The sequence below is a fragment of the Halichoeres trimaculatus genome, unplaced genomic scaffold (assembly GCF_033239565.1).
Source record: "Halichoeres trimaculatus isolate MK-OKI-2021-1 unplaced genomic scaffold, fHalTri1.1 fHalTri1_scaffold_14, whole genome shotgun sequence".
In the NCBI taxonomy this organism is placed as follows: domain Eukaryota; kingdom Metazoa; phylum Chordata; class Actinopteri; order Labriformes; family Labridae; genus Halichoeres; species Halichoeres trimaculatus.
Genome location: NW_027437192.1, coordinates 23,571,654 through 23,589,416, shown reverse-complemented (window position 1 = coordinate 23,589,416; position 17,763 = coordinate 23,571,654). Strand labels below are relative to the sequence as shown.

Here is a 17,763-nt window from a genome sequence, read left to right as displayed (position 1 = left end):
CCCTAAACAGAAATTGATGCTTCAATTCTACCCCCTTTTGGTATGTGATATAGGTCTTAGTCCTGTAATAGACACTTCACCTTATCCCACTATATCACAGGATGGCGTCCTGCCTGTCATTCATACGACAGCTGCAGAAAAGAAGCAGGCCTGAAGCAGTCAAATCACATTCTGCTGAAATTAAAATGCACGACCCCCGCTGTGCTGGAGACTATCAGCATACAACTGAAAGGAACGAGAGACAAGTAGCTTCATCTGCCTGTCACTCAGCTCTGTTAGCTCGGATTAGCTGAATGGATTAGCCTGTGATACAAAGCAAACCGCTGATTTCCAATTAATGTACACGCATCTCTCACCTCAGTCAACCTTTTAGACACTGAATTAAAACCGTCCTTGAGTGGCAGGGCGCTTGTGCTGGATTGGAGCCATTTCTTATACAGATCCAGAGATGCAAAACGCTTTGAAACAGGAAATCTAGAGCAAAATGCTGCAGCCCTATAGTTCATAACAGATGGATCAAAGCAGACTAGCACCAACACTCAAATTAGCACACAGATGAAAGCGCACTCACATTGTGACCAAAAGAAAAGCCAAAGAACAAGCCTGAGGGTTTGTTCTGATGAATTCTCTTATTGCCTGGGTTTCAACCTGTAACCCTTCTTTTTTCCTCATGACACAACATCCATTAATCGTCTCTCTGTTTCTACGCCTCCACTCCACCTTTTTAGTGCCTAAATCCCTACCATTAGCACAACTCTCATAAGTGCAAAGAATCATAGCAAATAGGTGACGACAGATTCCACCCCCACTAACTGATGCTGACGGGCAGTCCTTCCTGCTTCTGTGTACTCCAAAGGGAAGAAAGAAACGCAAAGGAGTAAAGAGAAATAGATGAATTAAAGGAAGCATTTCTGTCTCATGTCTAAGTCAGAGAAGTGTAGAATAAAAAGACAGCCAACAGGTGAGGCTGACGTGCTAACATTGATTATTGTCTGTCTCAGTTCGAGAGAAGTCACCAAGGTAACGTTGTCACAGATAAAACTGACAGCAACGCTCTCAATGGTATCTACATTTCAATAAATGCCGCACTGTAACGAAATCCCAAACCAGCAGCAGCAGACACAAGACAAAGAGCCGTGTTCCCTGTCCTCTCTCTGTATGGCTTGAGGCAAAACAAAAACATCTTGGATTTTCCTCCTTAGCTCCAAAGATGCTGATTTCCTGAGAAGTGACAGCTTTTTGGTGTTCCTCGCTTTTTTCTCTAAAGGACAACCTCTCTCTAAGCCAGTGACAAACAATATATCTGACGCTTTTAGAACAAAATGTCTCCGCCATTAAAGAGTGTTTTGTGGACAGATTTATCAGGCCTTCAGGCGAGTGAGGCTCACAGCGCTGGACTTGCTGATAAAATACTCTGAGCTGACCCAATTGACAAGTTCGGGAAGACTGCTTTGATGTGGGCAGAGAGATGCGCTCAGACTTGTGAAAAACAGCAGAAACTCACCACTGCTGAAGAGCACATAACCTCTGAAAAGTACTTGTTATGCACTTTAAACACAAACTCAAGCCTCAATAACAACATTAAAGCATAATTAGACCATGTCAAGTTCCAAAACCACGCTGTTTGATATTAGGGCTTCTGGTCTCTTTTCTAAAAGACACGTTCATATCAAGCCCCGGCTTTTAGATAAAGCTGTAAACACATACTATTAGAAATGAGTTATCTTCTTTACTAGTTACTGCATCATGGCAGCTCATTAAAGCATCACTGTAAAGGTTAGTGCTCCAGCATTTCATATGAACACTACTTGCATAAGTATTATGTGGTTAAAACAGGAAAACCAAAGGCAGTTACATGCTTTTACAAGCCAGTCTCAGTGGGGAGGGAAATGAAGTGGTAGTCCTGGAAATGCAATCAGACTCTGCCCCATGTTTGCCATGTGTTCGCAGCCATCCGACTACGCTGACATGCAGAGTGAGAGTTCAGAGGCTGGTTTACAGTGGGGTGTTCAGACTCTGTTTTTTCTCTTTGAGCTGACATTAGGGATGGGAATCAAAAACCGGTCCTTGTTGATAATCAATAAGAAATGTTTCAATACATCAATATCGTTAGCCTTTGTGCTTAACAATTCCCTTATCAATTCTATTTTTATATTGTGCCAGAGCTGCTGCAGCTATCTTAGCTTAGCAGGAAGATAACATTTCCCAAGAAAACTCTGTCAGTCAGGATTTTCAGCTTGAAGTTTTACTGAAGAACTGACTTCATAAAGAAATGTACATTACTCTCTCTCAGGAGATTCATATTCAGTAAATTCCAAATGGTATAAATCACCTTATTTACCAAAATAACAAAATAGCGCAAGCTTGATGCTAACGTATATGGAAAACTGTATTGATATGCAAGCAGTTAGCATACATCAGTAAAACTTCAGCTTTAGAATAGAATATCAACTCTCATCACAGCAACTTATCACATCAACTCTAAAAAATACTTTGAATTTCAAATGTCAAAAACTAACAGGCAATTGAAAGGCTCATGGCTGACTTCATTATTACGGAAAGCTTCCAAACAACTTAAACCATTGCTATAACCACTTTGAGACACTAGATGGCCTACTTGAATTATTAATACATTACAACACAATACATCAACGTCACATTGTGTTCAATTTTTTACCTGTTTCTGTATAATTAAGCCCAGAAATATACAGACTCAGGGACCAATTTTGATTTTTTCACTCACAGGATAAACTCAATTAAATGTTGTTGACACAGAAAACCTGTAAAGCTACTTTTTGTACCAAGAAAATTCACAACAGGAACTGATAAGGGCATCGCTAAAGAATCAGATCAATAAGCAGAATCGGTAAGGGCATCGGTATTGACAAAATCTTATCAATTCCCATCCCTAGCTGACATGGCATCAACCAAGCAGCAACATCTGGTCTAAGAATATGAGACAATGCGGAAGTCCTAAAATCTCTCAAAACCCATAGTTTCACGAGTGTCCGCTTGAGGCTGGCTCCAGGAGTACCAGAAGTCACATACACACCAAGCCAAAAAAAAGCAGTTTCAAGCCATTCAAAAAAACGTCTCCTGTCTGAGTCGCTAATTTTACTATCAGCACACACGATACGAGGGGTGAATTTTTTTCTAACTCAGCATTCCAGAGGATATTAAGATTGCGAGCCCAACCAGAGGCACAGCTCAGGGTCACGTGACCGACAGCTGCCCTATAGCTGTACTACTTTTATACAGTCTATACTAGCAACACAGGCCTACAGAGAGGTACCTCCTACACATTGTGTTTTGTGTGTAGGCTACTGGAAAAAGAGTGAGATACATAAGCTGTAGACTTACTCCGTTGGGCGTAGGAGTGCAGTTTTGCCCAGGCGGAGAATGACTGGTCCTCGAGGGTTGCGGATCTTCTTGACATCTGCACTCTTGAGCAGTGAGAATCGCCTCACCAGATTAAAACCTGACAAGAAATGACAATCATCAGCGCCCACAAAACTCCAGGAAAGAATAGAAAAAGAAATGTGTCTGTTGTCACATTATGTTCACCTGTTATATTCTGCCTAGCTGTCTGAGGAAACCTCCACTCTTCCACTTGTAAGCCCGGGCATTGTACATCTGTGGAGACAAATATATGACACAGAAGGTTAGGGGAGAGAAAAGGCAACAAAAGTTGTGTGGATGGAAAATAAAATGAGTTCAAGCTTCATTAAACTGCACAAATATCACATCAGTCCCAAGAAAGGATATTCATACAATAAAGTGTATATCCGACATTTCCCTCAGGTGGCACCGACAAAGTCTGTCTGATAGAGAGGACTATACACACACACGTTTGAGAGCAACAGAGATATTGATCCAAAAGCAAAAGAAGGGGAGTTGTCTGGGGTGAAAGACAATCAAAAGGGAGTGTAAAAAACACGGGGAGCGAGATAAAAATGAGGCTAAAGCTGTGCAGAGAAGAACACAGCCCCAGTCTGACAGGTTGTCGAGCACCAAGCTTGTCAGTCACGGTAGCCTCTGTTTGATGGATATGTTCTCACCCTGTCAAGGGAGGTTACAGAGAAAAGTGTTGCCTGTCAGAGCAGCATGCCTGACTACAGGGGGGAGATGTGAGATGTACTGAAAAACCAGGCTAGGTAGACATGGACCCTGTGAATCACTGTGATCCAAAGTTAATTGATCTCTTTGGGGCCAAGGACCAACAGGCCCAGAGCTGGACGTTCTACCGGGTACATTTCTCAAAAAGTTTTTCTTTTCTGAGACGACTGCAGAGAATTTGAAAGCAGGTGGCGCCCCGCGTTGACCGAAAATAAACATAATGATTTTTTTGAGCTGCAATCCTGTCAGTAGCTCTCTATATCATTCTGTGCTTGAAGCTTTGGGTCACATAATACTTTAACCTTCCTTAATGCTTCTTCAAGCACATTGTCTAATAACACCCACGTCTATGAACCCTTTAAAAAATAAAACATTAGTGTATCTGAACAGTGCAAGAGGTGCTGTTGTGTACAACTTTTCCAAATTAGAGACAGAAGTTCAAATTAAAAGTTGATTCAAAGTGCAATATGCTAGCAGGGAAGGAAAAACATTAGCATGTAGCCTTTAGCTTGTGGTAGAAATCTTTCATCTGTCATGAAATCGATTAAACTATGGGAGCTGGGAACAGCTGCTTGTGAGGTGTAGTTTTACTTCCCAGACATTGATGACGTGACCTTGAGCGAGACACTAAGCCTCAAAGCACATTTGCGTGCAGCCCCCTCGCTCTGACACTCCTCCTTTAAGGCATGACCATATGGAGCCTGTTTGGAAGTGTGTGTTTCCTTGGCTTGAATGTGTAACACATGTTCAAAATAAAGAAGCTTATTTTCCTTTCAGAGATTGATATTTTATTCTCCTCCACTAAGTTTGCAATTCAAACCAACTTAATTGCAAGTGTCAACTACTTTTTCTTGATTTAATGAAATAGAGTTGATGAGAGCTTCTTTTTCCATCAAACACTTAAAGGACTGCATTGAGAGATCCAGCAGTTACACACATTTCACTCTATCAAGGCTGAAAATCACATCAAAATGAGTGGAAACGGCCTAATATAATTACAAAAACAATAAAATCCAACTGACTTTAATCAAGAGTAAGGAATTTAATTTCACGCAAGTTGGCTCAAGAAAGAATGAAATCACATTAAGCGCTTCAGCACCTATTATCAAGTTCATCACTTGACACCCTGTAGCTTCGGCTCATCCTGGTTTGAAAGCACAAAGACCATTTCAGAGCAGCACATGTCAGCCTGTGTGCCTGAATATTAAATCATTCCCTCACTACAGTCTGCAATGTACAGATCAAGGTGTGGAGGAGAGATGTCAAGCAGCTTTTCTGTGGGAAGCTGGGAAAATTTGTGATGAGAAGTCAAGCAAAATGTGAATTAAATGTGACATCTGTACAGTTGCAGCGAGAATACAGGGAAAATCAAGAACAAGTCTACCGAGCATTATTGCACACTTCCATCCAACATTTCTTCTTTCTCTTCCTCTCCTCTCTCTGTCTCATACATAGTCATACAAAATATATTTATAACTCCAATGGTCCATCCTGAAAGCTTATCTGCTAACTCAGCACAAAGTGCACTCTCCACAAAGAGAGTGCTCCTTTCTGAAAAAAGACACTTGCATATTCACACAAATACTGTACAGCAGGAGCTTATCTTTTTTTTTTTTTTTTTTTTTTCAAATCATGATTTGCTAAGATCTACCTTTTATCAGAGCTTACTTTTTCTTCCTCTCCTTTCTTTATGCTTTCTCTTTTGCTGTTGTTCATCAGTGCCCCATTTCCATCAGACAGAATCAAGATGAAGGCTTTGTCAGGAGTAATCCTGGCTGCAGGCAGGCAGGGTAGCACAATGAGAGGTTGGAAAACAGATGAGATGAAAAGGTGGAGCGAGGAAGCGTGAGGTACAAAGGGGAGAACATGAGGCGGGAAAGTGAAGAGGAAGGAATGGGAGGTGAGAAAGTTATCTCTAGACAAAAAGCAGCTTGCCCTTTCCACACAAGCTAGCACCTTTTTTTCTTTTTCTAAAATAGCACCTTGTTGACGACAGGATTTCTGTTCTGAGGTGAAAAAAAATGTTTTACCTCAACATGCTAAAGCAAAGTAGCAATAGCAAACCATTGAGCATATAGCTTAAAATTTACACTATGAAAAATTCACACTATGAAATGGTCATTAAAAAAATTTGAAAGATGCTATGTGGAGGATCTGTTTTAATTGCACTCCCTCGCCACCTTCTAGCCCGGAGTGTCCTCACACTGATTGAACCAGATTGAAAAAAAGTTTTTTTGTTCAAGACAACTTTTTACTGGATATGCCGCACCTGCTACAGTAATGTAGCAACATTAGCAGCCCGGTTCTCTGATGTATCTGTAGGCTAATGTGACAACAAGTAAACCTTGTCACTTTGAACTTGAATAGCCATTTATATTTAGAGTGTCTGACAGCCCGGTGCTCTAAGACGTGTCTGTAATGTGTAACATTAGTGAATCATGGTTATAAAAATATTGTCCATCTAATCGCCAATCGCACCTTTTCCCCAAATCGTGCAGCACTACTAGAAGGGAGACTTTTTTGACAAATAATCACAGGCTAATAGCCAATATGAATAGCCCCTAACTAAAATAGGTGTTTTCAAGACAAAATAAAGATGTCAGACACTTTGAGCTTCATCAAATCTTGATTTAAGGCATGGTCCAATGGTATTATGGCATATAGCAACACTAGGTTGTCAAGCTAACTGGAATCAAGAACTAGAATACGCCTATGTCTGGTTAATCTGTTGAATTTGATATCTTTTGGAAAGATATTTTATTTTTTTAAGATATACATCTTTTCATTTTTGCTTTTTGGTCAAGCAAGACCACATCCGTCTGTCTTTTTTCTTGTTTGCTGGAGCTTTTATTTCAGAGAATATTTGTCCACTAGCTTAAGCAAGAGAACTTCAACAGTGCATTGTGGGGAAAAAAAAGTTTGGGCTGGTGTGGGTGTGCTTGTTGTTCTGACTGGGATTGAACCTGGGATCTTCTATTCTTGGGGCAGGGGCAGCAGTGCCAAACACTTGACTACAGGCTCCAAAACTGACTCTTACTCTAAATATTGCAGTAGACATAAAAGAGGGATACCCGTGAAGGCTTCAGAGCTTCAAAGTCTTTCTTGAGCAAAGCCTTAGGCAGCTGAACCAGATGACTCACTCAACTTTCTGTCCAAAAATACTTATTTTACCTTTTGTGTAAAAGTAGTCCAATTGACTGGTTAAGCTCAGTGAACTGTTTATTGAATTATTCCAAGTCTAACTTTGGCAACATGGTGGAATTTTATAACAAAAGACTTGTTTTGTGCTTTCTGTTGTTAAAGTGTTGGTATGAGCTTCTGTAAGAGAATTTTATACTCAGGCTTTGAGATTGGACCATCCTAATCTTGAAAATCTGACATCTAATACTGGTACTCTTGTTAGTAAAATCTCAGAATGAGAGAGTTGTTAGAGAAAGAGGGCTCAAATGAGGCTCACTGAGCTGAGATCATTTCCAAGGGGTCACAAACAAGACTCTTGAGAAAATTTAATAAATCTGCTTTTTGTTTCAATTACTCATTCTTATTGAGCTATCAGTAAGATGCACTTCTGAGTAATTCTAAACTTTATTTTGTTATGTGTAAAAAATTGATATCATAGCTTGTTATGCCAGTCGAGGCTTGACAAAACCAGAAGAGGCTGAGCTAAGCCTTGGCTTCGACTGATGGAGAACAAGTATAAAGCTCTTCAACGCTTAAAAACTAAGGCTGAGATTTCCTACAGTGATCTCTTTGAACACCTTGATCTATGATCATCTGCATGTTTATATGTGAAAAAATACTTAGTGAGACATCTACAACTACACTTCTGAACTAGGTTCTCAGGTGCAGCATTTTACCATACCACTACAGATTTGTCCTTTAAAAGATACAGTAAACCATGAGGATGGAGGATATTTTAGTGGATAGTTGTGTACTCAGGCACTTTGGCAGCGGACACACTGCACAACTTGAACCCTATTTCCCTCTCAAGCTGTGATCAAAGAAAGGCATTTGCTTGTTGACAAGCTAATTAGCACATAGTATGCGTGCAACTCCGGGATCCTGCTATTAGCTGCGTGTAGCATTAAAGAGATTGGACGCTCTTGGCTGGGTTCACTTCCTCTTTGATTGGTTGTGTTTAAGTCTTGCCAAAGCAGGTAATGATACTACACTGGCAGCCACGCAGCACACTGCTGTGAGTGATCCCTCATGCCTCCACTTGCCAAGATGAAATATCTGAACATTTCAGGTCTTTAAAGGAGGAAACGCTTCTTTGAAGGTAAAGAGACATGGGCAGTGTACCAATAAAGGGTGTTATATGGGGACAAACTAACATGACCTACTCTTGTAAGCAAGAAAAGTTTTAGAAAAGCTGTATGGAGCCCAATGACAGGACAAAGATCCTCCACTCCGGTGTTACTGATGACTAAAACATCACATCTGTCCCAACCACTTCAATATCCCCACAAAGCAAACAATGTCTCAGTGCCTCAGTGAGCTTTTGGGATCCTGAAACCCACAGTCTGTGAAGTTTTTTCTTTCTTTCAGCAGCATAAACTTGGTGAAGTCCTTTCATTAAGAAGAAGAGGTCAGAGGTGTGCTCACAGTGAGAGTATGTGGTGTGTGGGTTGTTAGAGGAGAGGGTATGGTTGCTATTGAATGTGCTTTACAATGTGGCATCCCAAGATAATTGGACTGGGTTGCTGATCAGCAGAAAGTCAGACTCAGAGAGGAGTAGTCCAGGCCCCAGAACTGCTAAACACAGAACATATGGGGGAGATGCGGGGGACTCTAGGTTACACAGCAGATGACTCAGAGCCATGAGTCACTGTAGTCAATTTGTGGCTAAAACGAGGGGAAATATGACAAACTGAGAGTAAGATAAATAAAAGGGAGGATATAAGACAGAAAAGATAAAGTCTCTTGTCCTCTTGGCCAAATGAAAGAGACGAGAGAGAACATTCCTGGTTGTTTTTAAGAGATAAAATTGCAGTACAGAGCAGTGGAAAGACTTTAAACATTGCACTTCAGAGAGATGAGCTCACTCATTTTGCTCTTGTAGGCCTCTGGCCAACATTCAGTCCAATCTCACAAGCTCACACACACATAAACTGAACTCGTGACACAAATTTACAAGCTTTTCACAACAATAAACTCAGGCAGAACATCTTTGAAGGTGGAGCACTTGCACAAATGTGGCTGTCTGTGTTGTGTGTGTTGTGTACTAGATGCGCCGGGCTATTTTTTAATTATTTTTTTTTGCCCTGTACGTTAGCTCTGCACAGAGAAAAGACCTCAAAAGACAGGTTCATTCATGAACTGACTTTAACCCTGAAGCAGTTACACATTTAATTGTTTTACACAACTTTATTTCTTGCCAGTGAAGTTAAGGCACAGCTGAGGTGAACAAGTAAAGATGCCGGGTTAAACTGTATGGTGGTGTATGGTTGATAGAATTTCAAGAGAATTAATTTCTTCATGTTTTGACAGACATATTATCAGCCAATTATATCTGGGAGGAAGAGACGCAAATCATTTAGCGCTCACAGAGTGATTTATCAAACCTGAAACTGTTGGCGGTCACTGTTTTTGCATCTATATTTAGAACGTATGAAAGGCAGGTGCAAACTCGCACAGTGTTACACACAAGCAGCTGTGGAGGTGCCATGAAAGATGAGAGACAGAGAATCCTATCAACACAGTTGGACTGTCAGAATAAAAATGGTGGAGTGGAGTGTCATTTCTAAGCTTTGATTTTTTAACTCAGGCTTTGTGTTTTTGTTGGCTGCGCTGGTCTCCACCTGTGCGCAATGAACAAGCGCAAGAGACGAACCTCCCTCTTCTTACCCCAGCAGCTTAGTTGAAGGACGACTGCCACTGAATGACCTCTGAACTGTTGCCAGGGCATTTACGACCAATGTCAGCCCAGACGCAGCACTGACCAGCTGCTTCATGTGCACAACAATGGCCCGAGTGTCACGGCAGAGGGCGCGCACTGCCCTGTCTGCTAGTCTGCACGGAGAATCAGGAAAATACATGCCCTGAAGTTGGGGTATCAGCTTTTTTGTTCCACTTCCAAAATGCAGTTTGTGGATCAATGCTTCAAACATGTGAGACATTCAACCAGCCAGCTGGGGGTAACTGACTGGGCCATGATCAGTTTTGTACCCTCCCTATACGTTGCATTGCAAATGATGTGATTGGGCAGAAATACACCCAACTTTAAAAACTTCATAAGTGATCTTGACAAAGTCTTGATTTTATTTAACTGCTTATAATTACGAATGCACTGATCCAAGCTTCTGGTTCAGATACTGATGCCGATGCCTGGGCTTTAGGTATCAACTGATACCGATCTGATACTGATCCAATACCAGTGTTAAATAATAACCTGCATGTCCTACTGCAAAGCAAAAGAAGTCTAAAAGGTACAGTGATAGAGCACAAGCCAAAGGCCAAAATGTGATATAAACTGTTTGTGATAGTGTTCATTCCAACCCACAGTCAGCAGTTATTCTGACTTGAGAGTCAGATTCCAGGTCCAGGGTTTTTTTCACCTGCCTCAATAACCTGTGCCTGGCATTTAACTCGTGAAATAGCAGAAAACTGAGCATGTGACCAACTTTGGGACAATAAAATGTGTTTCTAGGTAGTGCTGGGATAATATGCCTTTCTCCAATTTTGATTCTTTTACAATGTTAGTGGTGTAAGTTCAATTTAAAATATCCAAGTTTAACAAATTTTCTTTCTTTTCCTTTTTTTTTTTACATCAGACAAAGTGAAAAAGTCCAATGATGATGATGATGATGTCTACTGACTCTATTAAGAGACATTTTTTCCAAAAAACAAAAAAACAAAAAAAACACCACACATATGAGTCAGTTTTGTAGGATTTATTCAGGGGATCTGACATCTCAACTTTTTTTTCCAACCCAACTTTTAAACAAAGACTAAAATAAAGGATTCAAATTGAAAAAAAGGGGAAAAAAAACTAATTTGGGACAAATAAATCCTGATTGAAAATCAAACCAAAATTCCAGATCCAAGGATATTTCAATTTTTTTCTCCCACCCCAGTTTCCCGGTGTCAGTGATAAAAACAGAGATAAATAAGAAGTGAGAATCAGACATTTTTTTTTGTAAAGCCCGACTGTTAGCCTGTCTGCAAATATAATATGAAGTTTATACCATTAAGAAAGTTCAATAAATCTATTTTTTTCTCATTTGAGTACACTGGCTGGATCAAGCCAGAACTCCTGTCAGGGATATCAGGAAAGCAAGATAACACATCCAATAACAGGCTGAGTTCATGTTGAGTCTGTAGTTTGCTCTGCCACCTTTTAATCCAGAAAAAAAAAACATACATAATGCAAGATGCATATTTCTCCTGACAGTCTGTTCCAACAGTGTGTTCAGAGGCTCTGTTTCTAAATGAATAAATAAAAACCTAAAGATACGCTGATCATGCTCCAGTGCCCAGTGTTTCACATACACTGCAAAAGTATTATGCTGACCATTTACCTTTTTTTTTCTAAATTTGTGTGAGATTGCTTTCTCCAATCAATGATTCAGATGAGCTCTTGTCACAGCAGACCTTCTCGTTCAATAACCTGCAGCTTCTGACACATGCTCTGCTGCCGGTGATCAGAGACAGAGCGCGAGAGAAAGAGGTCCTACAGCGCTTCCCTCCTGTTAATGCATTGATTGAAGTTTGAAGTCTCATGCTGCTCTCTCAAAAGTAATGTGCAGCTGGTTGCTGCTGTCTGCACTATTTTAGATTGCTGCAAAACGCTGTCATTATCAAGTCTCATCCACATGCAGAGCACCTGTGTGTCTGTGTAAAAATGGAATATCAAGTGATGTTCCAAAATGCAAGTTGTTTTAGTTGGACTTCTTCATAAAACACACTGTTGATGAAAAATGTCAAAAAAAACCCATCAAATAATACAGAAAAGAGAAGTGGTAGGAGGTGGGGCATGACACCACTTATGAGAAAGGAAAGTTTGAAAAGATGACGTTTTGGTATTAGCGAGTGATTTGACAGAAATGTTGTATGTTCATAGATGTGTATGTTACACATCTGTTGAGTCTGTGTATATTTTAAGGTTGTCTTACAGTGAGGCCTAGCTTCAGCTCAAAGGCTTCCTCAGAAGCAGAATAAACCTCCTTTAATGAATTAGTTCCCCCAGTGTGAGCATAATAACGCAACAATTAAGCCCTTTCTCCTGATGTTGTATCCACTGAACAGCCATAAACAGTTATATAGAATGTAGAATTTTAAAGAGGGGCTGTTGTGCTTTTTTTTTATCCTGTTCTTTTGGTACCCTTGCAGTAGCTTAACATGATTTCAAGCTGAAAAAACATCCAAGATTTTTCAAACTGGTGTTTTTAGAGCTGAAACGATTCCTTGAATGATTCGAGGTACTCGATTACAAAAATTACTCGAGTAATTTTCTCTGCCTCGAGGACTCGTTTAATTTTAGAAAAAGATCAAAGAGTGGTATTTCAAATAGAGCTGAGGCCATATTAAGAGAGTTTTCAGACCCCTCAAGCTACCTTTTATACAAAATAGCAACTAGCAACAAATCTTTCTGGAGTTTGGAGACCAATGGGTCATTCTACGAAACGGGTGCCATTTGGGTCCGCAACATTTGATGAGATGTACAAGGCACAAAAAATGTGTCAAAGTGTGTTTACAAATTTTGGAGCTACCAAAGCAAGTGCTCTTATTGACATGCTGTATCAGAAAATTCTATTTCTTAGAGAGAAAAATTTTCATTTGAAAAAAAACTGCTCTTTAACTAAACAAAAATGTATTTTATCCGATTACTCGATTAATCGATGGGATTTTCAGTAGAATACTGGAATACTAAAATATTCGATAGCTGCAGCCCTAGGTGTTATAAAAACTTAAGCTGCTGTCTCTTTAAGGGCTCCTTGCTCCACAAACCCCCCTCTCTCTGATTGGCCAGCTTTTGTCAAACTTTTGTGTTTGAGCCCCACTGTCTGAGCAGTTTTAAGAAAGATTCAGGGATTTCTACAAAATATGAAAATTTAGCTGTTTGCTCATGTTAAAAACATGGGAACGCATGATACCCACTCTTTAGGAATGGGTACCTTTCACATTTGAAACAATACAACACTGAACCTGGTACCTGGCAATTGGAATTTGGTACTCAACGGTACCAACTATCAGTATGTGTGTTTAAATAAATATTAGTTTGTTTAATAATAATATCTTAAAGTTTTTCAATTTGACATTCTTATTTCTCACTTCATAAACTTGGAATGCTGTGTTCATGTCCTGCATAAAAAACCGCCTACTCTTCCACTGCAGATATGAATAAGCACTCAGTACTACGGCTGGAACTCAGTCGCACCAATAAAAGTATCTAATTTGGTACTCATCCCTCTTTAAAGTTATTGACGTGGACAAGAATCACCTGACTTGGCATTGCACTAGATCTTCTAAGTCTGTGAATCAAGTTTCTAAATACATTTCTCATGTCCTGTTGGGGGGAGGTGGTGACAGAACCAGATGAAAAAGCTGAGCAAGTTAAAGTCATTTGTTTACGCGAACTCAAACAAGTTGTAATAGGGACCACATTTCATGTAAACTGTCCAAATAGGAGATTCAACCCATGCTAAATGTAATTTAAAGAGGGTTGTATTAGAATGTTTTCAGTGGACACCTTGGTGCAGGGACAGTGTGATCCTGTGGAGAAGCACTAGTCTATATATCTAATTCAACAGTGAGCAGTTTTTGCTTTTAATGCACATACAAAAACTCCACTGTTATTTCTGCAAACTGAGACTCCATCTGTTTCTGCAGCCTGTCGCTTGTCTGCTCTGATTCCTGTTTTAGTGCAAATTGGCTTTTACTGCAATGCATTAGCACTGGGTAACATTCATTGAAGCACAAAGACAGACAGACAGGCAGATAGAAGGAAACTGAGTCCAAACTCATCATCAGTATATAAAAGTTTTACTTCAGTCTGCAAAGGATACATTGTGCACAGAAAGAGCCAGATCAGCAACATTTCACCACAAGCAGGGAATCTCAGCAATTAAATTTAGTTATGGGGACCAGTGTCTTAGTTATACACCACAGAACTGCAGTGCAATCATCCTGCTCAACTCCTCAACACTAGTTTCCTTAAACCTACGTCCCTGCTGTAATGTCAGCAAATTACCAGCAAGTGGAGATTTGGATGAGTCAGAGGAATACTGTGTGTGTGTATGTGTGTGTGTGTGAGACAAAATGTTATAGCTGCACTTGAGAAAGCACTTTCCTCCAACCACTGGGGAAGGACTCCAGGGAGCTGCAGGCTGACTCAGTCTCATCTGAAAATCTCTGACAAGGGTCTCCCAGGAGGGACCACCACAACCACAAAGCTCCCTTCAGAGCTCCCGGAGCTAGAGAGGATTGCTCGCCCAACCCCCCAAGTGATATTACAGAGCGGGCCCCTGAGAACACACCGACAGTGTGATGAGAAAGTATGACAGCTCAGAATGAAATAAATAAAAGGAGAAAATAAAAGACATTTCTCTTCACCTGTCTACCTCTTGATTTCTCTGTATTGTTTTTATCCGTCACACACGCAAACCCCTGAAATTCCATCTCACAAAATTGACAGAGACAGCATTTTAAAAAGCTTTAATTTCATACATGAACCTGCAGAAAAAAACAAACATGTTTCTCCTATATAGATGCATAAAAACTCAGGATGATTGACAGCTCACGAGAAGGAACGAAACCACAAACGGTAAACACACACGCCTCCTCACCACAGCCTAACCAGCCTGCCACCCACAGCAACCAACATCAAACATACAGAGGCTGTAATTTAAAGTCCACTTTCATTTTAGCCTAAGGCTTCATCATATACACAAGTCACACACACACACACATACTGCGGCAGACGCAGAAGCAGGTCCATCAAGCTCTGATTGGCGCCGAGTTAGTCAGCACACAAGTGCAGATTAAAATGTGAAAAAAGTTGGACACAACTCTTAGTAAACTTCTTAACTCCATTGTCTTTTTTTTCCGTGAATGGGGACTGTTCAGATAAGAAGTTGGTTGAAAGCAATTAATCACAGGCTACGTAATTATACTGGATTAAAAAGTAGTTTGATAAAGCCTCACAGTGGCTTCTGCTTTAAAGGTGGAGTCGTTAGTTTATTTAGGGCCCTATGTCCACACATGACATTTTTATGGCTGGCACCTGAAGCTCCTCTTGCAGATGCTAACTTTTGTTATGTTAACAGGGAAATTGCACCAGATCTGTGTCCAATCCACCTCCTATCAGTCGCAGGCATCAAATCTGATAGGTTTCGATTCAAGTCAGCATGTTAACTCATACTGGCTTCACTCCGTTGCACTTCAGCTGCGTGTCAAATCAGCAGGTCAGATATGCAATATTATTATTGCCAGATGTCAGAGCAACAATACATCAATCTGTTCATAGCACATTGAAAACAGGAAGTTAGGAACTGACACAATATTATTACATGTGGTTGACTTTCAAAATAAAACTCTGTGTGGATGACAGATTGTAGTTCACTTCGCTACAACAACAAACCTTCATACTGAGTTAGCCAGGCCTGGAATCAACAAATTGAAGTTTTCCAGAGCAGAATACAAACAAAGAAGTGAAGAGAAACTCATCACTGGGGTTGAAAGCCAGTGGCAGTTTTTTTATGGATACCAAAGGAAGACTGGCTTTCCTAATAAAATATTACAAAAAAGGAAAAAAAAATGATTATAAGCTTCACCACAATAAATCATTTTCCGTTTTGTCATTTCCTTCTTTTTAAAACACTACATCAATGTGCTTTGTCAGAGCGAGAGGAGCAAAGCAGCGCCCCGCTTCTCAAGCGGGTATCACACTATCTCGTGCTTTCTGCCCTGTCAGTCAGTTCAGAGGCCAGCTTCACCAAAACAGTCTGTATTAGCCAGTCAGATTGGAGCAAGGCTCATCGTTTACTGGTCAATGCATCATTTAAAAGAACTTGAGGGAGGCAAGATCAGACCTGTGGTCCAACCAATCACAAACTGTTACCAAGTAAAAAAAAAAAAACACCCACCACACTTTTTGCAGCTGGCCCGCTGTGACAAGCTGATTCACATAACAACATTGCTAGCAAATCTGCAAATCTGCGAATGGAGAGATGGGGGCCTTGAGTGTCTAATAAAAAACGACTTTACAAAACTTCCTTTTGAGGATCAACTAAAAGTCAAACAGGGCGGTGAGCCGACTCCAAAGCTGTGTTAAACTCAGGGGAGAGCTAAGAGAAAAGCTTGTGTGAATGTGCACAAAGCAATAAATGAAGTATTTCTTTAATATCTATATATTGCCATACTTGCCGTATGATCCCCATTATGTGTTGAGTGTTCTGCAGAAATAAACCTACAAAATGCTTACCATCTGTGTATGGGCTTTCTCCAACTAAACACAGACTACTGTGTGCCATAGCGGTAAACATACGTATGGCCTGGAACAGGCCACCTCACCTAACCACAGGCACGTCATCACAAGTTCACTCGTCATATTGACACCTGATGTGACTTTTGTCATCGATATAGATCAGAAAAAAGTATGGACAATCCCTAACAGATTTTTTGTAACGAATAAGGTAAAAGAAGCCTCATATAGGATTCTTCATAAATATTATCCTGCAAAGCATTACATGACAAAATTCAAAAGGGACATTGATGTGAACAGTTCTTTTTGTGGAAGCCACTCAGAGACTGTTCAGCACCTCTTCTGGATCTGTTCATTTTCTACAACTTTCTGGAAGGGCTTCAGTAGTTTTATTATTGGACAGCTCTACAAGTACTTCACCTTAAAATGGTAAAATGTTGTACTATATTTTTTAGAAGGCATAGAAGAGAAGATATATATTCTATTATAAATGTATTAATTACCCTAGCTAAGTTTTATCTCCACAAATGCAAGAACAATTACCAAAAACCAATTTTTAAAAACTTTTATAATGATACTCTATACTATATAAAGATGATCAGTGGTTCTCTTAACAAAAAGGCTATAAAAACAATTTCTATCTGTACTACTTTTAAGATTTTTGAATGCAAGTGAACTATCATACCCCCTAGCATATATTTGTTGCTTGTTACATGTTGTATACTTCTGTATACTGACACTTTTGAATAAAAAATGTATATTAAAAAAAAAAAAAAGAAAAAAAAAGACATCTGATGAGACTCTCAGGCTTACTGCCTCTCACAGACACAGCCCCCTTTTTAACACATAGAATGAAATTGATTAGAAGTCAGTGAAATAAATACAGGAGAGTTACTAGGGGTGAGTATTGGCAAGATCCTCACAATGCGGTATGCGTCACGATATGTCATGATACACATCACTATATCACAATATTGGGATATATTGCGGTATTCAACACAGTTAACTATTTGATTAAAAAAAAATATTATCTTATTTTGTTTGAAATAATAAAAGTCATATGCAGTGTTTCACACATACACATAACCTGAAAAAATAAAGTGTGTCAAGTTTGTCGCTTCAACTTCTGTGACTATAAACTAATGTGGCAAAAAAAAAACATGATAAATGTCACTTGGTGTAACCAATGTTACTCATAAAAAATCTTTTATTGGGCAAAACAT

At 39.8% G+C, this 17,763-nt stretch overlaps 1 protein-coding gene across 1 annotated transcript in view; it reads right to left on the bottom strand.

Annotated features, from left to right (window-relative positions):
• The window catches only part of col16a1 (collagen, type XVI, alpha 1), a 92,186-nt gene that overhangs the window by 66,254 nt on the left and 8,169 nt on the right, over nt 1-17,763 (bottom strand). The window contains exons 3-4 of the mRNA XM_074687163.1: nt 3,565-3,633; nt 3,361-3,478 (exon numbers count right to left, since the gene is read on the bottom strand). Of these exons, the coding sequence (XP_074543264.1) occupies nt 3,361-3,478; nt 3,565-3,633 (187 nt within the window). The remainder of the gene's footprint in view (nt 1-3,360; nt 3,479-3,564; nt 3,634-17,763) is intronic.